Source organism: Pipistrellus kuhlii, unplaced genomic scaffold (assembly GCF_014108245.1).
Source record: "Pipistrellus kuhlii isolate mPipKuh1 unplaced genomic scaffold, mPipKuh1.p scaffold_m20_p_3, whole genome shotgun sequence".
Classification (NCBI taxonomy): domain Eukaryota; kingdom Metazoa; phylum Chordata; class Mammalia; order Chiroptera; family Vespertilionidae; genus Pipistrellus; species Pipistrellus kuhlii.
In genome coordinates this window covers 6,299,957-6,326,308 of record NW_023425529.1, presented here as the reverse complement: position 1 = coordinate 6,326,308, position 26,352 = coordinate 6,299,957, and the positions used below count along the sequence as shown (strand labels likewise).

General features: G+C 41.5%; 1 protein-coding gene across 1 annotated transcript; it reads left to right on the top strand.

The window, feature by feature from the left end:
• Window positions 1-6,823: 6,823 nt before the first annotated feature.
• PWP1 (PWP1 homolog, endonuclein) lies at window positions 6,824-24,899 on the top strand. Its single transcript, XM_036457451.2, has 15 exons — window positions 6,824-7,024; window positions 9,701-9,759; window positions 9,883-10,067; window positions 11,836-11,921; window positions 12,019-12,115; window positions 15,170-15,280; window positions 16,483-16,613; window positions 17,184-17,245; window positions 18,450-18,546; window positions 19,117-19,178; window positions 20,307-20,418; window positions 21,841-21,931; window positions 22,020-22,141; window positions 23,174-23,279; window positions 24,028-24,899. Exons 1-15 carry the CDS (start codon window positions 6,953-6,955, stop codon window positions 24,135-24,137), a joined length of 1,503 nt encoding a protein of 500 aa, XP_036313344.1. The 5' UTR covers window positions 6,824-6,952; the 3' UTR covers window positions 24,138-24,899.
• Window positions 24,900-26,352: the final 1,453 nt, after the last annotated feature.

Genomic DNA, 26,352 nt, shown 5'->3' with positions numbered 1-26,352 from the left:
CTTTAATTAAGTTAAACACCATGTACCTACCTATATAGTTTAAGTTTTAAAAATTTGGCTCTCACAAGAAATTTCGGTCATTGTACTGTTGATATTTGGTGCTGTTGACTAACGAGTTTGCCGACCACTGCATTAGCCTGTGGTGGAGTTGGTTTCGCTATATGCCATTTCACCACAGTCCCAGGCACCTATTGATGTCCAGCCTCTCTAAAGGAGACCAGCAGGTTAGAGAAGAGATGCAGAGCTGTAGAATGGCTTTAGAGAGCATCTGAAGAGGCGGTCCAGTGCAGTGTCAGCAGGACAGGTGCTGGGCTCTGGGTAAGACAGTGGCCTTCAAATCCCAGCCTGATCCTTCCTAGCTGTGCGGCCTTGGGCCCCTTACTTAATCTAAAGCCCGTTTCCTCAGCTGTGCCACGGGCATGGTGCCCCCGGATGTCCAGTGAGGCTGTGTTGGGATCTGAGCATTTGCCTGGGGTACAAAGGATACACAGCAGCGTGATGATACAACCCAAGCTCAGAGAGAGTAACCAGGTTGCTCAAGCCCACATAGCATATTTGTGACACCTGGTCCAGTGTTCTCTGCACAGCAGCTGCTCTGCGTTATTCCTACAGTATTGGGCCCCTCTATCCCCTACCAGCTTCCTTCTCAAATTTCCCACTTCAGGGTTTCAGGTCGGTTTTACTCCCCTGCAGGGCTATGCTGCCATACTCAACAGTCCGTGCCAAACTGGGTGAAAGGGGAACAAGCAATTAGTGCAGCTACAGCTCAAAGCAAATGATGGGAGGAGGGAATGTTCAAGTTCCTGCAGTGTCCACTAGATGGAGCCACACCTCTGCATTCATCCGTTCCCTTTCTAGTCAAGAACATGAGTTGGCTTATCAAGGATTGAGAAGATTCATGCATTCACTCATGCATTCATTCAATAAATACAGGGTGTCCCCCCCCAAAAAATGTATACACACTTTAACAGCTGACAGCTCAATTTTTGAACATGAAATATCCTATATAATAAAAGGCTAGTATGCAAATTGACCAAACAGAGGAATGACCATGTCAGCTATGATGTGCACTCAACACAGGAGCTGCCCCCTGGTGGTTAGTGCACTCCCGCAGGGGGGGGCACCGCTCAGCCAGAAGCTAGGTTCAAGGCTGGAGAGCACAGTGGCAGTGGCAGGAGTAGGCCTAAGCCAGCAGGCAAACATCCCCCAAGGAGTCCCAGACTGTGAGAGAGTGCAGGCTGGGCTGAGAGAGCGCCCCTGCCCCCCAATGCATAAATGTGGTGTACCAGGCCTCTAGTATTTTAATAACCTCTGCCTTATAATTATTCAAAGTGAGTATTCTTTTTTTTTTTTTTTTTTTTGGGGGGGGGTACACCCTGTAATTACTGAGCACAACCCTGAGCACAACCCACAGGTTGAGAACCGCTAGCAGGGTCGCCTAAGACCATTGGAAAACATAGATATTTACATTACGATTCATTAACAGTAGCAAAACTACAGTTATGAAGTAGCAACGAAAATAATTTTATGGTTCCACCACATGAGGAATTATATTAAAGGGTTGCGGCATTAGAAAGGTTGAGAACCACTGCTCTAGTCCAATTCTCCTCATCCTCCCCCTCAATTAGCCATGTAACTAACAGTCTCCAACTGGTTACCCCATATTCACTCTGCCCCCTTGCTCCCTTCCCCATGCATTCTATTCCCAGGAGATCAACTGACATGAAAACACAAGTTGGGTCATATCACTTGTCTGCCTTCTACCCCCTGGTGCATGGCAGCCTCCTTTCCATGACCTGCAAGACAATGCACCACCTGGCTCCCCGTCTGCCTGTCCCCTCCTTGTTCACACTGCTCCGGCCTCAGGACTGGGATAGTGACCCCAATACCACTCTGCTGATCATCAGGAGGGAGATTGGAGCAGGAAATCAAGGAAGAACTTGAGTTGGAAAGCTTATTGACATTCTACTGTAAGATAAACACCGAAGCATTACCCTGAAGTGAGGGGGGACAGAAGACTACACCTTGAACCTCATGAAAGGAGTTCTCCTAAGAGGTGTTGGTGATGGTGGCATCAAGGAGAAGGGGGCTTGGGAAAAGCAGCGTCTGGTGGAAGCTGAATGGCCAGAAACCTCAGCTGTCACCCAGCAACTGGAAGGTGGACAGGGTGAGTGGGTCACCAATCAGGCTGCTGCATCCACAGGTGCTTACAAATCTTCTTTCCCCTTGACTACACAACCTTTGACCCTCCATTGTAGCATAAAACACTTTTGCTGGGAAGGACTGTGCTGTATTCATCTCTGTAGCTCTTTCCCAAACAGAACTCTGCACAAAGATGGCAGAGAAAATGTTTGGTGAATGTTGTAACGGTTCTCACCAGCCCACTTCTGGTAGCGGCCCCCCATTCTCTTCTAGAGAGCCCGCCCATACCCGTTCTCATTCACGTGCTCCATGTGAGAACTGACTCCCTCCCTGGCTTCAGACCTGACACGTGGCCCAGACCTAACCAAGCAAAACATCCCTTTCTCCTGATCACAGTGACTGGCTCCAAAACAGGCAAGTGACCATCCCGAACCGAGGAAACAGATGAGACCGAGAGAAGTGAGGAGAGAGACAAATGCTTTCATTCTAGGCTGCAAGCGGTAAGGGAGAGGTCTAATCCTAATGACATGGCTTAAGCTCCTGGATCTGGCTGTGTCTGAAAGCCATACATGTCACTGGGGTCTGGAGTCATCTAAGTATATTAATCCCATTTCTTGCCTAAGGCAACTGGACTTGGGTTATCCATCACTTGCATGCAAAACAGCCCTGACAGACAAAGAAACGAATGAATGAATTTACCTGAAAATTGTACCCCAAGGAAGGATTCTGCTCGAGGACTCGGAATCTTGCCATTCATTCTCTGACACGGGACAAACAGCCTACTGTCTTTGGACTTCAGTTTAGAACTCTGATATCACTCACTTATACACACGTTTATTGGCATTTCTTGTGCTGTACACCGAGCTAGGTATTGGGTCTACTGTGGTAACAAAGCCCTCATGGTCCCTGTTCTCATGAAAATGGAAATGAAGTTCATTTCTAGAAAAGTAAAGTTCATTTGGGTGCACCTGTTTTTACCACTGTACCATCTGTGGTCTAAGTCTCTAGCTCTTGAAACAGGTAGCTGCTGGTATTCCTTCAACTCCTTATCTGCTAATATTATAGGGCAACTGGTGGAGGGGGAAGAAACAGGGCCTCGTATAATGAGGGGTGGGAGTATCACAGGCTTTGCTTCCTTCCCAGCGCTCAAGGCCAATCAGAAGTAATGCTTATGAGCCTAATTACACACAGCACTGAGCCGGAGGATGAAGCAATAGCCCAGTGTGAGCCTGCGTCCAATCCTCTGGAATCTTTAGCTCCAAGAATAGCCAACATGCGACCAAGTATATTTTTTCTGGCCTCTGGCAAAGAGACATTTCTGAGTCAAATATGCTCATCAGTGTTCTCAAGAATCAGGCTTAGAAACGGATTTTTTAAGCTGCATCTCTTTCAATTCTCGTTACAAGGAACTAAGAATGCCAACTGCAATTGGGTTTTCACGTTTGAAGGGAATTCACAGCGTGGGTTGAAGTGGCAGAATGTCAGAGACAAGCCCAGTAGATAAATTTAGCAGGTCCAAAATAACCCGAGTCCTAGTCCTAGTCCTGTTGTTTAATTTATTCTTCCATGTAACAAATCTGTCTCAAGTGCCCACTCTGCACTGGGCACCATCATAGAATAGCCGCTGGCTTGTAAGAGAGCAGCTCAAGAGGAAACAGATCCAGAGGCGAATTCTCAACGCAATCCCCCTCCCGCATACCAGGCCCACACACCTGGCTAAGCCCAGCCAGATGTTACTAAACCAGCCTCCACTAATAAATCAGCTAATGCGCTCTATTCTAAATATAGCAGGCGTTCTTGCCTGTTCCATTTATTATGCATTAAAAAATGACCTCAAAACTTAGCAATTTGGTACTTAATGCCACTGCCTTATACCCTTAAAAATGATTAAAATGGCCCTAACTGGTTTGGCTCAGTGGCTAGAGAGTTGGCCTGTGGACTGAAAGGTCCTGGGTTCAATTCTGATCAAGGACATGTACCTTGGTTGCAGGCACAACTCCAGTGGGGAGTGTGCAAGAGGCAGCAGATGGATGTTTCTAACTCTCTATCCTTCTTCCTTCCTCTCTATAAAAAATCAATAAAATGTATTTTTAAAAAAGTATTAAAATACTAACCATATTATGGTATATATTAATAATAAAAAATATGGAAGGATAAAAAAATAGTTCGAAACAACCACTTGACTGAACTCACAGATTCTGGGTGGGGGTCAGAACATTTGGGCAGGGCACAGTGGGGTTGGTTCATTTCTGCTCCATGGTGTCTGGGCCTCAGGAAAAGGCAAAGGCTGGGGTGTGAATGGGTGTCTGGGCACTGCAGTCATCTGAAGGCACGTCCATTTACATGTCTGGGCTGACTCAACACCCAGGATTGTCCACTGGAGCACCCCCATGTGGCCCCTCCGTACGGCTTGGCTTCCTCACAGCATAGCGGCCTCAAGGTAGTCAAACTTTTTATACAGCAGCTCAGAGCTCCAAATATGCGTGTGTAAGGAAAGCAAAACCTGCATCCCACTTATCACCTGACATTGGAAGTGTCACTTTTGTCCAACACTGTTGGTCAAATTAGTCATAAGCCTATCTAGATTCAAGGTCAGGGAGAGGGTAGAATTAGACTCTTTATTTTGATGAGGACGTATCAAGATCACATTGTGAAGATACCGTTGTAGCCTTTTCTGAAAAATGCAATCTGCCTACCACCTTTCTAAACGGCCCAAAGCAAAGAAACCACAGAATCAGAGTAGAGAAACAGAGCGTGGGACTTGAGGCTCAAAAAAAAAACATAATCTTCTTTATCAGAGAATTAGCAATGAGCTCCTGAGATGCCGTCTCCTCAGGCTGGCAGGGTGCCACGTGCATTCGGCTGAGTACAGAGTTGCTGTTTAGTTGTAGTTCTCTCAGTTCTGTGTGTGTGATCTCAGGCAGTCACCACTGGGACCTTTAACTTCCTCACCTTAAAAGTGGAGGTAATTTTTTTTAATATATGTATATTTTTATCTATTTCTGAGAGGGAGGATAGAAACATCGATGAGAGAGAATCATTGGTGGGTTGCTTCCTGCACACCCCACATTGGAGATCGAGCCACACCCCTGGCATATGCCCCACCTGGAAATCCAAAGGTGACCTCTTGGTTCATAGGTCAACCACACTCAACCACTGAGCCACGCTGGCAGAGCAGAGGTAATTCTTGATCGTGTTCCATCAGGGTTGTGAGAACCAAATAAAATACTGTATGTGAGGACAAATTTGTTGCAAAGGTGTCCACACATTGGACCCCGTCCCCCAGGTGGACAGCCCTCTTTGACAATACAACTGGGAAAGACCACACCCTGCCAGGTTGTTGTTGCCACCACGCTTTCCCCATAGTAACCACTCTTCCTGTTTTTGCTTGTCTGTCTCAGAGGCAGGAGAGACAGCTGGAGCTCAGAGAGGGCAAATGACCTGGACAGGGTTGCACAGACCAAGATCTTTCTGGGATGCTAAGACTTTCCATTCTACAGTTCTTGAGCCACTGACATTTTTAATAGATGACTGACTTCAGCTGAGAAGCATAACAGATTACAGCCAGCATCTGAAGTCACCATACCTGATTTAGATCCTAGCTACCACACTCTAGCAATTAATGTGTTTCAGGTTAAAATGGGAATAAGACTTCTCATACCCGGGTAAGAAGTAACCAAGTTAACATAAGGCACTTAGCCCCGGCCATGTGGCTCAGTTGGGGTTCGATCCAGTTGGGACATGTCGTATGCAAGGCACATTGGTATTTTTCTCTCTTCAGTCCTCTCTCTCTCTCTCTGAAATCAATGTACGTCCTTGGGTGATGATTAAAAATAATAATAGCTGAAACTGGTTTGGCTCAGTGGATTGAGTGTCGGCCTGCAGACTGAAAGGGTTCTATTCCAGTTAAGGGCACGTGTATCTTGGTTGCGGGCACATCCCCAATAGGGGGTGTGCAGGAGGCAGCTGATGGATGTTTCTCCCTTCTTCTCTGTAAAAAATCATTAAAAATATTTTTTTAAAAAATAATAGAAAATTTTAAATGAAAATAAACACATAAGGCACTTGAAACAGTGCCCTGTACACTACAAGCTCTCTGCATTTGCTGCTGCTAAAGCACTCCTGCACACTTACTACATAATAGGTGCTAAATGTCTTAAGGTGAAAACGTAGCATCCAAGAATAAAATGAAATGTAATGGCAGAAATATCTCCTTGAAATGACAAATTCATTTTGGATAGTTAAAAAGAAAAAGAAGAAAAAAAAGGACACCCCACCAACCTCTCTCATCTAAGATAATGGAACTCAGGCAAAATAAATGTTGGTTATTTTTAATATAATTAAAAATGTTAATTTTTAATTATATTAAAATTATTTTATATTATATATATTATTTTACATAAAATCATATATATTGTATCTTACATATATTACTTTTAAACTGGAGCTTTAGGAGCAGACTCCTAAAGCTCCAGTTTCACTTCTTGCCTCCCTGAAGCCTGCGGACACCCCACAAGCCGGACAGTGCTGAGAGGCTACTACCGCCACCCCAAAGCAGCCAGCCCACCCCACGTGGGGCCCTCGCCAGGCTGCTTCCGCTTCCGCCCTCGCCCCACCCCTTTCCCATTCGGCGGCTCCCGATGACGTCAGGGGCGGGCGCCGCCGCCGCCGCCGCCGGAAGCGGTTCTGCGCCTGCGCTCCTCGGGGGGCGGCTTCCCGGAGCTGGTCCGGGAGCGCGCGGGCCTGAGGGTGACGAGGGCTCCTGTCCCGCCGGCACCGCGTCTCCCCGGAGGGGTCCTGCGCTGGGACCATGCACCGCAGCCGCCAGGTGACGTGCGTGGCCTGGGTCCGCTGCGGCGTGGCCAAGGAGCGGCCGGACAAGGTGAGGCCTCCTTCGGGCGGGGCGCTGCCTCTGCGCATCCTCTTGTCGCTGCGGAACGTGGGCCGGGACGCGCGGCCCTTTCCCGCTATGGTGGCCGGGGCGGGAGAGGTCGGTTTGGGCCTGGTGGTGGTCGTGACGAGGGCTGCGGCTCCGAGGACCTGGGGGTCTGGGACTGCGGCTCCCCACGGTCTCCTCCCCTCAGGTTCGCGCACGCCTGGGCCTCCTGGGCTGGGAGGGGCAGGTGGTTCCTCCGAGCGGAAATCCCTAAAGGCTGGTTGGCAGCACCGCAGCTTCAGCCACACCCCAATTCAGGGTGACGGGGATGGGGCGCACATGGGGAACCCCACCTTCCACTCCTGGCCCGCGTTCGGAGGAGGCCACAGTGGGGGACTGCGGGATGGAAAAGCTGGGGTGGAGGCTCCAGCCCTGAGGCTGGGAGGTAGCTCAGGGGTTTCTTGCGGAAATTGGGGTGAGATGAAGAGGCAGTGGGGATGGGAGGCAGACGTGGCACAGGAAGGACACGCTGCGGGAGAGGGGGACGGGTCTGTGGCAGGGATGAAGTGGCTTAAGTTATTAAACGGGTCATTACCAGGTGCTTTCTGCGCGCCAGGCGTTGCTCTGGGTCCTGGAATAGGCATGAACAAAACAAAAAGTCCTTGCTTGTTGTTTGTAGCTGACCTGTGTGTGTGCATCAAATGTAAATGGGAATAAGTGCAATGAAAGAAAGGCAAGAAAAGGGGGGGAGGGAGTTGGTTTGAATGTAATTGGGCCAATGTAATAGAAATGTATATGGTCGGGCGTGAAATTAACAGTAATGAGGGACTGTAATAGCCTCAATGGATGTAAATTCCTGAAAGTTTGTTTTATTCACCAGTTTCTCTGGTGTTTGGCTTACAGTAGACAATCAGTGCCAATATAAAAAAATAGGGACAGGAAATTATCTCATTAAAAATTATTGAGGGAGCCCTGGCCAGATTGCTTAGCTGGCGATTGCAGGTTTGATCCCTGATCAGGAGACACTCAAGAATCAAGCAGTGAATGCACAAGTAAGTGGAACAACAACAAATCGATGTTTCTCTCTCTAAGCCATAAATTTAAAAGAATAATTGAAGGAACTAATAGTTGTTATTAAAAGGGGACATAACCCTTTCAGATACTTGAAGTCGGTGATTTCCAAACATTCTCATCTGCACATTCTCATCACGTGGGGGCTTCGGAAAATACTGTGCCCTCCTACCAAGTATTGTGACTTAATTGGTTTGGAGGGTAGCATGAATGTATTAAAAGATCCTCACCTGTTTCTAATGCGCAGGCAGATACTTGAAGAGTTTCTAGAAAGAAGAGATTGAATTTATTCTACAAAATACCAGGAAGGAAAACTCAGACCTTTGAGAGACATTAAAAAAATAAGTGTTGTTTCATTAAAGTTGAGAGCCTTTCATTTCTGGAGCTATCCAGCAGTGGCTCGCCACCCCTCAGGAGGATTTCCGTATTGGTAGAGGTGTTTTGGTATAGACTGGGCAATTCATTCACTCATCATCTGTCACCCAGCATCCCTGCGGTGGGCTGAGCACTGAACTGTGCTTAGTAGTAAGCGCAGAGACAAGTCAGTGTCTGTGTTCCAGAAGCTTCAGTGGCAGTGATGGGGTTCTGGGCGCATTGGAGGAATGGCAGTTCTGAAGTAGAGAATGACTTCTGTTTGAACAGGATATCCAAGTGGAGAGTGCAACAGGCAGTTGGGGAAGTGGGACTGACGTTTAGAGCTAGAGAAGGGAAAGTTTAGATAATTGATTCATAGGTGGTAGTTTAGTCTTGTGAATACATGAGCTTTGCAAGGGACTTACAGCATGATGAGGAGTACGTGTGGGTGCTAACAGGAAAGAGCCGAGGACCAAGGCAGGGGTGGTTTATTTAGGACTGCCCACAGGGAAAATGGGGAGAAATGGCCAGGGAGTCAGCGTAATGAGAAGAAAGTGAGGTGGGCTACCGTAGAAGTCAGTTTATACAAGTCAATCTTTTTTAGAAAGTCTGGAGCAGTGGTCGGCAAACTGCAGCTCGAGAGCCACATGCGGCTCTTGACTGTGGCTCTTCCACAAAATACCATGGACTGGGCGAGTCCATGAAGAAGTGGCGTTAGGAGAAGTTTAAGTTTAAAAAATTTGACTCTCAAAACAAATTTCAATCGTTGTACTGTTGATATTTGGCTCTGTTGACTAATGAGTTTGCGGACCACTGGTCTGAAGAGAGAGAAGACTGAATGTGGCTTTTAAACAGCTTCAGGTGGGAAGGGATCTTAATTTTAAGAACCTGTGAAAACTCTAGTTAGGTTAATTTAGAGCACATGTGTCAAACACAAGGCCCGCGGGCCAAATCCGTCCCGCCAGGCCTTGCAATGTGGCCCGCACCGCGCTGTCATCACTGCACTCCGCTGCGTTTCCATCACAATGACAGTTTATGACTGTTCAGTAAACCATTCGGCCCGCGATTTAGGCTGGATTTTAGATTTTGGCCCCTTCTCTGATTGAGTTCGACACCCCTAATTTAGAGTCTAGATTGATGTTTGATTCTTGATGTCTCTTAAAATTATATTTTACATTAGTTTGCAAATTTCTTTTTAATTCAAAGACTTACAACGTTTCTTAACTGTATCATAATGAAATATTTGCTCTCTTGTAGGTAGAGCTGAGTAAAGAAGAAGTAAAACGTCTTATTGCTGAAGCCAAGGAAAAGTTACAGTAAGTTTAGGCATGTTGATGTTTGTAGCAAAGTGCAGATGAAATGTAAAACTTAAGTAACGATGACAAGGTGGTCTTGTTATTGAAGGTGCATTTGGGTGATTCCTTTTTTCTCTGCCATAGAGAAGAAGGTGGCAGCGAGGAAGAGGAGACGGGGGAGCCCTCGGAAGATGGCATGCGGAGTGCGCGTACCCAGGCACGGCCACGGGAGCCCCTGGAGGATGGCAACCCAGAGGATGACAGGGCCGTGGAGGATGACGAGCTGGCCGAGTACGAGCTAAATCGATATGACGAGGAAGGCAACCCAGGTCAGAATCCACTCGCTGATACGGGCATTTAATCGCAAACCCCATGCGTTAGGTCAGCGATTTTCAAGCTTTCTCAGCTCGTGGCACCTGTAAACTAATTACTAAAATTCTGCAGCACCCCAAAAAATACATTTGTTGCTGATCTGACAAAGATATAGGTATAATTTTAATTTATTCCCATCAGATGGCTATTGTTGTGTTGGCTGTTATCATTTTTTTATTTGACAGTCTAAGAGAAAAGAGGTCAGTGCCCCTGACTAGTCAGATGTTGCTTTTTTTTTTTTTTTTTTTTTTTTTTTTTTTTTACTTGTAGCATATCCATGTGCCGAGGCACACCAGTTGGAAATTACTGTGTTTGATCGTGCTTCTAGTGTTCCAGAGCTATATTCTAAGATGTTGTTTTTTATGTCAGTCACATAATCTGGCTCAATACTTAGGAAGACAGCATGTTTCCCAAATTAGTTTAGAAATTAAGCTCTAACCCACTAATCTCACATGTAAAAAAATATATATATACTATTGTATATTTTATTTTATTGCAACTAGTGGGTATAATCACCTGTAACATATATTTCTTTGTCTGCAATAAGAGGAATTATTAATTCCATTTTACAGAATAGAAAACGGAGGCTTACAAAGGTGAAATAACTTTGCCAGTGTCACACAGATGGTGAATATTAGTGCTATTATATGTCCCTGAAGCCTTCCTTCTTTTTAGGACAGATGCTCCTCAACCTACCATAGGGCTATGTCCTGATAAAGCCATCATAAGTTGAAAATATTTTAACTTGAAAATGCATTTAATACACCAACCAAACATTGCAGCTTATCCTTGCTGGTTTCCAATGAATGTGTACTGCTTTTGCACCATCAGAAAGTTGAAATATTGAGTCAGACCATCTGAAGTCAGGGATCAACTGTTTACTTCAGGAGGTGCAGAGGGTAGTTTCTCCATTGGACTCTGGGTTGTTACTATCCTGTGAGGACAGAGTGGGAATACAGAGAGGAAGAGAGCCCAAGCGGAGGAGACGCATTCAAAATGTTCCTTACCTTCTCCACACCCTGCAGGTCATTGTCTCTGTCTTTCTCATTCAGTAGAAATTCCCGTGTCCGTTGCCTATCATAAGTTTAAGACTTACTAGTGCTACCTCCTTAAAGTAGTTTTCCCTGACAATTAAGAGTATCTTCCTTGAGTTTTATGTTACTTGGGATGAACACTCTGTCACCCTTGTAGATATGCCATGAAAGAATTCCATTTTGAGGTAAGGTTAGTGAAAAAAGGCATATAATAACCCCTCTTTATGATTCATAAGGCAAATTAGCATATCAGACGTTCTGAGAAATCTTGCAATAAAGAAACCCATTTAACTGGGAAACCCATCATTTTTTAATTCTGTTTGACCAGGAAACAAACTTACTCTGTGTTGATGCCAGTGTTTTAAGATAATTGCATTTCTAGGGCCTCGAGGCCGCCTCTGCAACACTTTTGAACAATGATTACAAAGAGCTAGAGATCCAAGCAGAATTCAGAAATCTCCTGAGAGAATTTCACATTTTGTTGTAATTCTTTTATTCCGAGATTATCAATTCCAAAGTCAAATATAAATGGCTTTTAAATTCCTGTTTTTATTATCTGTTGCCTTTCCCATTTATGGGTGATCCAGAGTTAGTTATGAAACAGATGGTGGAATCTAAGTCTAAAGATAGGATGCCTTAGAAAAAATAATTTATGACTGTTTTATTCATTTCAGTTTATGAATTCTTACAGATACTGAAACTCTCGGTGAATCTCTCTTGGGTCTTACAGTCTATGGGAGTAATGATCAAGATCCTTATGTTACTCTGAAAGATACGGTAAATGTTTACATGGCCTTTCTAATTATGCTCCTTGAAGTTTGGAAAACCTCACTGAATATCTGCTTCTAGTCACTGACTATTTCTCCCCACTTAGGAGCAATATGAACGTGACGATTTCTTGATTAAGCCCAGTGACAATCTCATAATTTGTGGCAGAGCTGAACAGGACCAGTGCAATTTAGAGGTACACGGTGAGTGAAATGCCACCCTTACCAAATGGTTCTAGTCTATTTTAGGGATGTTCAAATAATACCCATAATGCTTACTGTTATGAATGGTTGGGCATCAGAGCCTGCCTTCTCTCATTAACGTCTGTTACCTGGTTAAATTCTACACAGTCCACAGATTTCCTGGTTGCTTGCCTGGCTGTCGTCTGTGTCACTTTGGTACCCGACTTTATTTAGGGAAATAGGTCTCCTGGAAGTAGGTTCTAACAAGGGTTTTTATTTAATCTTTCACTTAAACATTTTGCTTAGTTATTCCCCCATTGGATGTAAAGGGAAAATATAATCCCATCACCCACAGATAACTTGTTCACCTGCTTTTTATTCTGGTTCCTTCCTGGCTGCTTTTTCGTTGTATGGCAAAGCTTATACTCAACAGACAGGTTTTTATCCTGCTTTTTTTTCTTTCCCCAGAGTCATTTCAAATATTGTCCATTTTGTGATACATTTTATTTTCTTCATAAAAATCCTATTCAGAAATCTGCATTTCCCTTTAGGAACCAGGACATCTTTGTCACATTCCCAGTTCAGGGAATGCTTGTGTCTAAGCCAGAGATGTCTCCTGGGACTCTGAAGTAGGCAGTGATTTGAATTTTTCTTTTTCATTTAAGTTTTTAAATCACAAATTCTAATGTTGATATTTATTAATTACCAGACACTAATTGAGTGTTTCCTTGCCCTTTTGTTTCTCTGCATCCACCTTCAGACAGGTCCATCCCTACCCAGTTAATCGCCTTCCCACTGTGTTCTAGTCATGTCTTAGATTTGAAGCTTCAATGAGATTGTTAGGCTAAGCACTGTTGCAATTTGGAAATTAAGACCTTTAAATTTAATGTTTATTGGCATCTTCCAGGTTACTTTGTCATTTATTCTATTATGTTGAATTTCTGTAACACTTCACAGTCTTTAAGGCTGCCTACAGGAAGTCTATTGAATAGGTTATTTTTATCCCATGTCCCATTTCGATTTATCTACATATGTAAAAGTCTAAGCGGCTGAACAAATGGTTGATCAGTCACTATGACATGCACTGACCACCAGGGGACAGATGCTCAACACACAGGATCAGGCTCTCCTGTCTGGATCAGGCCGTAGGGATCGGGCCAAAACCGGCTATCTGACATCCCCTGGGGGGACCTGGATTGTGAGAAGGTGCAGGCCAGGCACAGGGACCCTACAAATCCGTGCACCAGGCCTCTAGTTTGTAAAATAAAAAAGAGCTTTAAATTGCAGATATTTCAATATGAAGTTATTCTAATTATCTTCCAATTTCTTAATGTATTTCATGCGAAAACCACATTGGTAAAATTTTTAATTTTAAACAGTTAAAACTTACAGTTTGTCTTTACTGATTTTTATACATTCTCATGTGAACTTACTGTGGTCATTCCTTTTTATTAGTGAGTATCAGATGAGTTGAGAATTTAAAGCAATTGTATTCCTACTTCTATATTTTATTTGGATTTAGTGTGAAGCCCCAAATTATCCAGCAATCTCTATTTAAGAATATTTGCAAAATTGCATTTTAAAGTCTATCTGAATGTTGATCTGATATGATTAAAATTAGGAGATCGTTTTAAAGCATCATCTTTTTATTTAAAATGTAGGCTGAATACATTGACCAAAGCTGAGGTTCTCATAGGACCACAAGCTAGTCATTTTGAACAGGCATTCTCATCCTTAGTGATAAGATAGAGCAGTACGTGGAATCGGCTGATCCAGATCTGTCCCAGAAGCAGAGGTCTGAGGAATTAAAATCTTAGGTTACAGTGTTAACAACTCTTCCTACCAAAAAAAAAAAAAAAAAAAAAAACCTGTTTGGGGGAAATTTCTATTTGGGCTCTAGTTTATCAGTGTTTTTAAAAGACTTCTTAGTTATTGAGTTTAACAGTGTTTTTTTTCTCTTAATGAAGGAGTTAAGTCTTATAGTTACCATATTCCCAAAAAGTGTTCTCAGGAATTTTATTTACATTGTTGGTCATCATAAATTTTTTTCAATATAATGAAGTAATTTTGCCAGGCATTTAGGTTTCTAAATGAGTTCTTTCTCTTCAGTCCTTTTTTTATTCTTCTCTACTTCTAACCAGATAGTCCTTTAAAAGATAAAATAATAATTAGTCATACTCTGCTTAATGTGGGGATAAATTCTGAGAAATGCATAGCTAGGCAATTTTGTCCTTGTGCAAACATTACAGAGTACACTTCACAAACCTAGATGTTACAGCCCACCTCACACCTGGGCTACATGGGATAGCCTATTGCTCCTTGGCTGCAGGTAACACGTCCTACATATTACTGAACAAAACAACATGAAATTGTCAAGCACAGGAGAAAATGATGCAGTTTAGCTATATGAGGCTGCTTCCAGATTAACCAACATACTATGGATTTTTTAATAAGTAGAGAGAGTACACACTGACATAAAAGAACATAAAGTATAGTAACTATAATATTAATGTAATTGTTTATTATCATTATCAAGTACTATGTATTGTACATAATGCACGTGTGGTACTTTCATATGACTCTCAGTGCAGATTTGTTTACACCAGCATGACCACAGTAATACATGTCACTGCAATGTTATGACAACTACGATGTCACTAGGCGATAGGAATTGCTCGGTTTCATCATAATCTTAGGGGACTGCTATCAAATATGTGGTCTGTTGTTGGCTGAAACATGCTGCAGTGCATGACTGTGCTCCTTAGGGAGACCTCATGAGTGATTATTCTCTGTAATGGGGGAACCAGAAGATGGGACCATTCAGCCGTGAGCGTGCAGGTGGTGTATTCAGGCAGATGTCAATTCTGTGCCAAGCTGGGGCGCACCAGGTGATGGCAATCTTTTAGAAATTCGGATATTTTACCTAGCAGTAACAGCTCGGGCATCTCCTTTAATGTCATCAGTATGTCTCCTTTATGCATGTGGCACCTGCAGGTTTAATAGGGAGAGTCTGTTCTTTTGAGTGGTATGTGATTTCTTACTCTGATACAATAAAGTCTTTTCCAATCTTTACAGTTTACAATCGAGAAGAAGATTCTTTTTATGTACACCATGATATACTGCTGTCTGCATACCCTCTGAGTGTGGAATGGCTGAATTTTGATCCTAGCCCAGACAATTCTACTGGTAATTAGAAAACTTAAGATTGCACCGTGGTTCCTAGTCCTGTGTGTTTTTCCTAGCCACATAAGTTAGGTATTCTGTATGAATTTTTGCAGAATTAATTGATGTTTTATGAAGTTAACATTATTTTATGAAGTTGTAGTTATGTAATTCTTAAAACACATCATGTAATTGTTTTGGGTCATATGGCTCTACCCTTCAGATAGGCAGAAGAACAGGGCCTGAAAGCATTTTGAGCTGCATAACTATTTATGATGGTCTCATAAAACCCAGTATAGCCCTAGCCGATTTGGCTCAGTGAATAGAGCGTTGGCCTGTGGACCAAAAAGGCTGCCAGGTTCGATTCCGATCAAGGGCATGTACCTTGGTTGCAAGCTCCTCAATGGCCTGGGCCTGGTCAGGGTGCATGCAGGAGGCAACCAATCGATGTGTTTCTCACACGTCAATGTCTCTCTCTGTCTTTTCCTCTCTCTCCCCCATTCCCTAAAAAGCAATGGAAAAATATCTTCAAGTAAGGATTAACACACACACACACACACACACACACACAAAAAAAAAAAACAGTATAAAATGGCATAATGTGTCTGATGTTATCAGCTAGAGTTCAGGGACAAGGTCCTTTTCAGAAAACACCAAATAAGACCAAAGTGAAGAGAGATTAAAGTTCTCATGTTAGTCTTTTTAGCCAAAGCTTCACACTACTGTCCTGTCCTATTTGTTCTGAACCAGGGTAAAGTGTGATACTCATGACCTTACATCTCATTTACAAAGCTGTTCACATTCCTGATTGGTCAGATCCTTGTCCTCACAACATCCGTGAAGGTTGGAAGGGGTTTTTATTGTTATTAGCTAAGTGAGGACCTGGAGCCAAGAGACGGAGACCTTGTTACTGAGCCCTTTTGACCCAAGAACCTAGCAGCACAGCATTGGCATCATCCGGGAGCTGATTAGAAATGCACCCAAGACCTCCCGAATAGAATCTGCATTTTACTACGTGCAGGTGATGTGTATGCAAATAAAGTTAGAGCAACTGCTCTCAGCCATTGCTCAATTACTCTACAGTGTTGTGCATTTTGTCAGGAGTAATTCTCTTTTCCTGTCTTTGACTTGTCCTTAACCAAATATCTATGAATCACATACTATGTACAAGGCTCTGGTGCCAGCAAGAACTCACTTGTAATTCATAATTACATTTCCTTCTGTAGGAAATTATATTGCTGTGGGAAACATGACCCCCGTTATTGAAGTGTGGGACCTGGATATAGTGGACTCTTTAGAGCCAGTCTTCACACTTGGAAGTAAGCTGTCAAAAAAGAAGAAGAAAAAGGGAAAGAAGGTAAGCAAGTTAACAGATATTTAATGACAAACAAGTTTACTGGGGCTAGGGCGAGTAGGGACAAGATCCTACTCTTTTTTTTTAATTAGACATTCTTGGTGTAACAGGCCAGGTAGTTATAAAGTTACAATAGTTAATATCAATAGTTTCAAAAAGCTCATCAAAGGAAAAAATATATATATATAAAATTTGTTAACATCTTAGTCATAATTTCCTTTATACTAATGATTCACACTAATATGCTAGTTTTGAACTTAAAAAAATTTCCATTTAGTCTTCAGTATGTTGCTAAATATACATATATTAATTCCTGTAGCTTTTACTCTGTTAATTTGGGGGGAGGAGAGCTGGTATTTGTAGAATTATATCATGTATATTAAGAACTACTGTAGTTTCTCCTCTAAAGATTCTTTCTCATGGCTCTATAAAGTAACAGGGAGACAAGGTGCTTCCTTTTCTTAATCTTCAGGTTTTCCTAAGATCAGAACAATAGTCTTAAGATTTAAAGAATCTTTAAAATTACTTTTATTTGGGGGAGACTTTGATACAAAAAGTAATTAATAATTGCAGAGTTCCTCCGCAGAGGGGCATACCGATGCTGTCCTGGACCTTTCTTGGAATAAGCTGATCAGGTAAACAGACTTACTGTTCTGAGGGTTGTCTTTTCACTTTCTAGATGATGTCATTTGCTGCACAAAGTTTTGCATGTTCAGGATGTCCAATTTCTTTTGGTGTTTACACTTTTGGTGTCATATCATGGCTTAACCCAAGGTCATGAAGACTTATTATAATACTTTTTTTTTTTGAAAGCTTTATAATTTTGGCTATTGATTTAGGTCTGTGATCTGCTTTGAATTATTTTTTGTATATAGTATAAGATAGGGGTCTAATGTCATTTTAAAAATCTAAATATATAAAAGCCCAAGCAACTGTTTGACCGGTAGCTATGATGTGAACTGACCACCAGGGGGCAAACAGTCCGGTAAGTTAGCTTGCTGCTGGGGTCTGGGCGAGATGGGCTGCACACACCCTGGAGCCCTCCTGCGGACCCTCCCTGGCCCCAATTGTGCACCGGTGGGATCCCGGATTGTGAGAGGACACAGGCCAGGTTCAGGGATCCCACCAGTGAATAATCAGGGCCTCTAGTGTGTGTGTGTGTGTGTGTGTGTGTGTGTGTGTGTGTATTATTGATTTCAGAGAAGAAGGAAGAGGGAAGAGAGAGAAACATTAATGATGAGAATCATTGATTGGATGCTTTCTGCACGCCCCCAACTGGGGATGGAGCCCACAACTTGCATATGTGCACTTGACTGTTGAAAACACTGTTCTTTTCCCCATTGAACGATGGTTAATGTTAGCACCCTTGACCATAAATGAGGGTTTGTTTCTGGACTCTTCACTCTACTCTGTTAATCTGATGCCAGCATCACATTGTTGTGATTAATGTAGCTTTTCAATCAGTTTTCAAATCAGAATCTGATTTTGTTCAGCTTTGCTCTTCCTTTTTAAGATTATTTTGGATTCCTAGCATTTCCAAATAAAGTTTAAATCCAACTTCTGTCAGTTTTCTGCAAAAATGTCAGCTGGGATTTTGAAAGGGATTGGTTTAATCTGTAGGTCAATTGTCTTAACATTAAGTCCATGCACATGGAATATCTTTGTTAATTTAGATATTCTTTGAATTATCTTTTATAGTTTTCAATATGTACGTCTTGGATCTTTTATTAAATTTATTCCTAAGTATTTTCTTCTTTTTGATGCTATTTAAATGAAATTCTTACACTTAACGCTCTTGATCTTTAAAAGATTACATGACTTGTTTCTTCCCTTTCTCAGAAATGTGCTAGCAAGTGGGTCAGCTGACAACACTGTGATTCTATGGGATATGTCCTTGGGGAAACCAGCAGCTAGCCTTGCTGTGCACACAGACAAGGTATGATGATTTAGTGGGTCAAAGGGATTCTTAAAAATCTGGGACAAATAATGGCTACAAATAATCCCAAGTATTTATAAATGGCTTTTCGTGAATCAGTGCTTTGACATGCTCTCTCAGTGGATCGTCCCAAAGGCCTGTGTGATAGATAGTTACCCATCTCAGGTGCAACAACAGTTGCCGGAAGGTGAAGTGACTAGGAACATTCGTGCTTTGTAACATGTTGACAGAGACTTCTAAAATGTACACTGAGGGCCCTCACAGCATGTAGAGTTGCCCAGTTGTTTGACCACACTCCTTTTTCTCCTGAATATATTTTAACACTTGAAGGACATATACATTAAGCCAAACACAAGTTGGGGGATGCTGTATTATGTCTTAAGTGTCAACCTTTATTTGGAAAGTGTTTTGTCCTTTTGATCTTGTAGTAAATTTATATTCCTTTAAAGAGGGCTAAATTTCAGGAGAAATTTCTAAAAACACTGCCAAATTGGTTCTCACCAAGTATTAGGCAGTTTTACCAAAACCAAACAAGCAGATTTATTCATTTACTTTTTTTCCCCCTTGTAGGTCCAAACACTACAGTTTCATCCGTTTGAAGCACAGACTCTGATTTCTGGATCATATGATAAGTAAGAAAGCATTGCATTTCAGGAGTTATCACGACTGTTTTTATCCCCATGAACTAACTCAGAAAGCATCACTGATGCTCAGAGAGAAAGCCCTGCTGAGGCACCTGTGTGTTTAAAATATTGGTAATACTTATTTGTCCTTTTCAATTTTAGTCATTTCAGTCTGCAAGGGAATGTGGTGTGTCGTGATAATGTAGTTCCTAACTAACAGCTACTTTGATTTTTAGAGGGTTCATGAGTTAGCCATTGCTGTGAAACCAGCCATCCCAAAATTCAGTGATGTGAAACAATGACCGTTTATTTCACATGCCTCTGAAAGACTGAGCTAACCTATTCTGTATTCAATGGTAGCTCTGCTCCTCATTGTTTGATTATGGGCCCTGGAGACTTGGCTCTCCCCGCGTTTCATCTCCTGGGACCAGCAGGCGAGGTTATGGCGAGGTCAAAAGCTCAAGCAGAGATGTCAAGGCCTCTTGAGACTTAGGCTCACACTAGTATACTTGTCTTAGTCTCTGGCCAAAATAGACCACGTGGAGCAATGAACTCTGCCTTTATGGAAAGAATTCCCATGTCACTGACAGAAGGCATGGCTGTAGGGAGAGGGGAAGAATTGGCCCACTAGTCTACTACAGGGTCTGGAGGTGGGGAGGATAGCTCGTAGAAACAGAAACTCAGTCTTCATTTTCATTCCATGTCCTTTTGAAGAGTGATATGTTCACATTTTTTAGTTGGGATTCATGCAGAATTAGAAAAGTATCCATAGGTTCCACCAACAAAGTAGCCTTGTACAGAGTAAGTGCGACTAGAATGGGTGATCTGGCTCTGAGCACGACTGGGGAAGGGAAATGAGAAACTGTCCTGGTCTTTCAAAAATACAGATAATTCATCTTGTAAGTGGAGGATTTGACCTGGAAAAGGTCATGCTCACTGACATTCAGAACCACCAGTCCCTTCAAGTGACAGAGCCCACCAATCAATGAAAATCAACTCATCTTTTCTATTTTGGAACCTCAAAACAGGCTTTAAATAATTGGATCCTGACTTCACAGTGTTTAATTCCCATGTTATTAATAAAACATGTAGGAGAACTGGAACTCTAAAACCCTACCTTTGCCTCTGTGTGTGCAGGTCAGTGGCTTTGTATGATTGCCGAAGTCCAGATGACAGCCATCGAATGTGGCGATTCAGTGGGCAGATTGAGAGAGTGACTTGGAATCATTTTTCACCTTGTCACTTCTTGGTAAAATTGTGCATATTACTGTATGGCTTACCCTGGTTACTAATACTTATTTCTTTAATTCTATTATAGAGAGACTCTGAAAAGCTTTTCTGTATTAATGTGATTTGGAGAGAGAATAATGAACCAGCATAGAAAAATAGTGAATGTAAATAATTTTGCTAATTTCTAATCATTCCAAAGTGTGCCAAGTTTTATTTTGATCATTTTATTGCATTTTTTAAAAATACATGGTTAATATTCTGTAGCACTGTCCCCTAGATAGGAAACATATGTTTCTGTAAATACCCTCAATGTCTGTAGGTTGACAGTTTTCTATGTAGCATCCAAATATTCCATTGACACTTCAATCCATGGGAAGATGAAATCCCAGCTTTCATCCAGAAGAGAAGCGTAATTAAAGAATTCTACACACATTTCCTAATTTTCCTAATGTAAATATGTAGGGCTTTGTAAACGAGGGAAAGAGTTCTTTATAAAACAGTGTTCTTAAAATATGTGGACAGTTTTTAATAAGGTTCCTGAAATAATAGAGCTCACAGTTGAACTAACTACCCTAAGCTGGATCAGAAGTGAAGTCCCTGTTGTATTTGAGTTGTACTTTAGTTGTCAACAGTTAAGCACACTCGTTTCTTAGGTTATTTGTTAACAAATGGTCATTGGTCCTCAAATCACAAACATTTAAGGAAATGAGAAGTGATCAGAATCAAATGGTTTAGTCTCAAAGGATGATACCTCCTTCCCTTGATTTTATCCCCATCCACAGCTCAGTCTATGAGACTCCATCAGTTATCCTTTTTCTTTTTTCTCTACTGGCTGTTGGTTTTGGCTCAAGTCTCTCTCCCATCCTTGACTAGGTCTGTTTCTGAATTCCTTTGTTTCTTCTCCCTAACATGAATGTGTAACAACCCTCTGTAATCTGCCTTTTATTTTTATTGATTTCAGAGAGGAAGAGAGAAAGAAACATCAATGATGAGAGAATCATTGACTGGCTGCCTCTTGCACATCCCCCACTGGGGATGGAGCACACAAGCAGGTCATGGTGCCCTTGACCGTAATCAGACTGATGCTCTATCCATTGTACCACACCAGCTAGGGCTGTAATCTGCCTTTCAGTCCTTATATGATTGATTCTCCCCACCAAAATATTGCCAGCATTCATTGCCTTTCTTCAGAAGCCCTATTTCCTTGTCTTCCTTGACAGTCTTCCCTCTTGATTCGGTGAGCTCCTCTCCACCCTGTACTTTAACTGGCCATTCTTTCCATGCCTCTGCCCTCAACACACTGGTCTTTATTATCATTTTCCATCATTTATCCCCTCAGGTAAGTCAGGTATGTGGCTGACTTGCACTATAATTTATACTGTTTACCCATTGTTAAATGATATCATATAGCATGGTCTTGCCCATCTTTTACTCTTTCCAGGCCAGTACAGATGACGGCTTTGTATATAATTTGGATGCACGTTCAGATAAGCCAATTTTTACACTAAATGCACACAATGATGAAATCTCTGGTGAGCAAAAATAGCATTTCTATTAAATTATGATCAAGTAAATCTGTACCTCAAAGACATTAGAGTCTGTGAACTAATCTTCCTTTAGGTCTTGATCTCAGCAGTCAAATCAAGGGTTGTCTTGTGACTGCATCAGCAGACAGATATGTGAAGATCTGGGACGTGTTAGGAGACAGGCCCAGTCTGGTTCACTCCAGGGACATGAAGATGGTAAGGCTGTTTTCTGTTTCTCACCTGCATTGTTTGTCATTCTCCAGGAACCATTGCATTAAATACGGATTTATTGGGCAAATTGATTTTGAACTTAGCCAAATTTGGTGAGATTTATGATGTAGGATGGTCTAAGGTAGGGGTGTCGAACTCAATCAGAGAAGGGGCCAAAATCTAAAATCCAGCCTAAATCGCGGGCCGAATGGTTTACTGAACAGTCATAAACTGTCATTGTGATGGAAACGCAGCGGAGTGCAGTGATGACAGCGTGGTGCGGGCCACACTGCAAGGCCTGGCGGGACGGATTTGGCCCGCGGGCCTTGTGTTTGACACATGTTGTCTAAGGTGAAATCAGTGACTATTTCTTACCCTAAAATCAATATAGTTCCAGGGAATCTTGAACCTTTATGGCACCATAGTGATAATTTTGTCACTTCTTTGCATAATTAGTCTAACATTGATTACTATGTAGTGGCAAAAGAATTAGAAATAATGCATTCATTCAGCATTGCATACTTTGTGCCATGCACCGAGTTATATAAATTAAGTTGCAGACACAGAACACTGTAACTGTTTAAAAGTGAATATGTGTGTGTGTAAATATTTGTGAAAAGGCAGGTAACAGAAGCAATTTTTATAGTATCATTCATGCTTAGATTTAAATGTTATAAGTGCTTGAGTATTTTTAATCTAGAAGACCCTATCCCAAAACATGAACAGTGGTTATCTTACCTAGTGGTTTTTATAACTTTTTGTGATACACGTGTTATCAGTAACAAAAAATGTAACAAATGAAAGCATTAAAAAATTTGAAAATGTCTTAGTAGGGACCTTAGTGACCTTTAAAAAGAATTAAAAGTGCTTAGCAGATGAGATTTAATAGGAAATGCGTAATAGAATGGTAATGGAGGTGAGAGACCTGAGTGGTCACCCCCAGCACACACATCCTCACAGAATGTCCATCATGCTGAACTTGTCTGGCTTCCTAGTACAATCTTCTTTCCAGCTTGACTGACTCTCTCTTCTCCCCAGGGAGTTCTCTTCTGTTCTGCCTGTTGCCCTGATTTGCCATTTATGTATGCCTTTGGAGGTCAGAAAGAAGGGCTTCGGATCTGGGATATAAGCACAGTGTCCTCAGGTAAGAATCTTAATTTCCTGCCTTTTCTGAATGAGTTCTGTAAATAAGTAGCAAAGGTATATCCTGTGGTCGCCCTGCAGTATAGTCTTCTTTAGGACTGGATTAAATGTAATTGAGAAATGTTTATGCTCACAAATAATTTTGTCTTTTGAAATGTATGCCATTAAAAAATATCTATTATCTTTATACGTCAAAACTTGAATTTTAAATTTGAAAGATCTCAATGGGAAAACTGGAAGGAAATGTAGCATGGCCTCAAAAGAATGGCCCTCTCAGGATGAATAAATCTGCTCTGTTTACAGGGCCCCTTCCTTCCTGGGGCCTGGCTGCTTGCTTACTGCTTTGTCCTATAACATGGAGCCCCACTATCCAACTCCTGAATCTTCCCTCCGTAGAGAAAAAGGATCCTTTGTATAAATGATAGAGATAGATGAAGGAAAATAAATAGGAAACTCTCAGAAGTAGAACGATGGAAGGATAGAGTCATTGTTGTAAGTGTGGATTAGATAAATCCAGGGCAAGGCAAAGAAAATATTTTTTAAAGTAGTCATTTAAAAACATGATTACCCTCATTCAGAGCATTAAGTTGAACTTCTGAGTTGGTTACTTTCCCATTTACTAAGTAGTAAATATATTTTCATAAAATTTCTACCTTAGGTAGAAAAACTTATTGCTCATTTTAGTCTCTCTTTATATTAGAGTATTTTAGTTTTCTGACCTGGTAATTGCTTAACTCTTTGTGTTCTAGTCAATGAAGCATTTGGAAGACGAGAGAGGCTTGCTCTTGGTAACACAAGGAGTTCGTCAATTAATGGTCCTTTTGGAACCAGGAGCTCAGACACACCCATGGAGACTTAATGAGGATCGTGCAACTTCCCGTTTCGTTCACCTTACCTCAGTTTTAGAAGCTGGCCTACAGACGTTCCATGTGTAGTGACAGAGCAAAATTGATTTCCAATTACCTGACATTCCTCTAGTGGTAGCTAAACAAGGCTGCTCTGTGTGCTTGCTGTTCCAGTCTGCAGTGTATAGATTTCCTTAGGAAGAGTAATAAAAAAGGTTTTAAAAAACGATTCCTTAAATATGCCATCTGTCACAGGTAATTTAAGTTTGTAAAGTAGCTAGTAATTTACAGTGTTTTGCTCTTTCTACAGTATTTTGCTCTTTTTAAAAAAATTATATGACCTTAATAGATGGGTAAACCCAGGCCAGGAAGAGTTGTGGTTTGGCCAGTATTGCACACCAGGCCACAAACCGAGGAGGAGTGCCCTTTCTAAACTGACTGCTCTCCAAGAAGAGAGACATATCATGATAAAGGTTCAGTCCAACAAGAAGATATAACATTCATACATTTTATGACCCCAACATAGGAGCAGATACAGTAATAGTAGGGGCCTTTAATATTACACTTTCACCAGTGGCTAGATCCTTCTGACAGAAAAACCAATAAACTGTGTCCTTAAACTTGTTAGACCAAGTAGACTTGAACATTCCATCCAAAAAAAACCAATACAGATTCTTAAGCACACATGGAAAATTCTACAGGACAGATCATGTTACATCACAAAATGTGTCTCAATAAATTTTTACTTTAGTTTTTCTCTTTTTTCCCTCCAGTAATCACTGTTGCCTATATATGAAGGTTGTGGGTTTTTTTTTTTAATACCTTCACCTTTTTCACGCCCCCTACCCCAACCATCTCCCCTCTAACGACCTTAATCTCTTAAAAGATTGAAGTCATATCAAAATATTTTCCAACCACAATAGCATGAAACTAGAAATCAATTATAAGAAAATTGAAAAGTTCACAACTGTATGGAGATTAAGCACGTACCAAACAACCATTGGGTCAAAAAAGAAAATAAAAATAGAAACTAAAAATACAATAAAAAATACCAATGAAACCAAGAGCTGGGTTTTTTAAAAGAACATTGAGCAATCTTTAGACCCAGAAGACTCAAAAATAGAAAACTGATCCCACAGAAATACAAAAGGTCATAAAACACTATGAACAAATTATATCCTAACAAGTTGGACAACTTAGAAAAAAAATTTTCAATAGAGTACTAAAAATTTCCCAACAAATGTAGGACTATATGTCTTCACTGGTTAATTCTACCAAACATTTAAATAACCAATACCAATCCTCAAACACTTCTGAAAAAAATAGAAGAGATGGGAATACTTGAAAACTCATGAAGCCAGCATTATTATCCCAAATTGTGGCAAAATCAGAAAACCACACCACAAGAAAATTAAGGCCAATATACCTAATGAACATAAATGTATAAATCCTCAATGAAATATTAGCAATCAAAAATATGTTTAAAGGGATCATAAACTGATCAAGTGGGATTTATTCCAGGGATGCAAGGATGGTTCAATATCTTAAAGACTCCACCAAAAACTTATTGGACCTAAAACAAATTTACTAGTTGCAGGATACAAAGTCATATAGAAATCTATTGCATTTCTATACAATAATGAATTAGCAGAGAAATTTAAAACAATCCCATTTATAATTGCACCAAATAAAATACCTGGGAATAAAATTAACCAATGAGGTGAAAGACCTATACAATGAAAACGATTAGACATTGATTTAAAAAGACAAAAACAAAGATACTACATACTCATTGATTGGAAGAATTAATATTATTAAATGTCATAATTCATCTCACTAGTAGTACCTTGAAACCCAGCCAGAGTAAGGTAACTGAGATAACTCGATCAAATGACAGAATCTCAAGCTAGTTTAAGCAAAAGGAATTTATAAAGTGGTGCAGACAGTTCATACAATCACTAAAAAAGGCTTGAAATGGGATCCAGGCCGAGTTCTAGGAATGACTCCCAATCCTGTACCACAGAAGTGAGCTTGCAATGCTTAGCTGCTGCTATGATCAGGAAGCTACCTACCACATCAGAAAACATCCACCACAGCCATCAGCTCCAAAATGACATTACCTTGGTGAGATCCCAGCCTGCATGATAAATGGAAGCCCCAGGCCTTGTCTCCCCACATAACTCATTTCTGAATCAAACTCTCACCCAGGGACATCAGATCAGAGGAGCA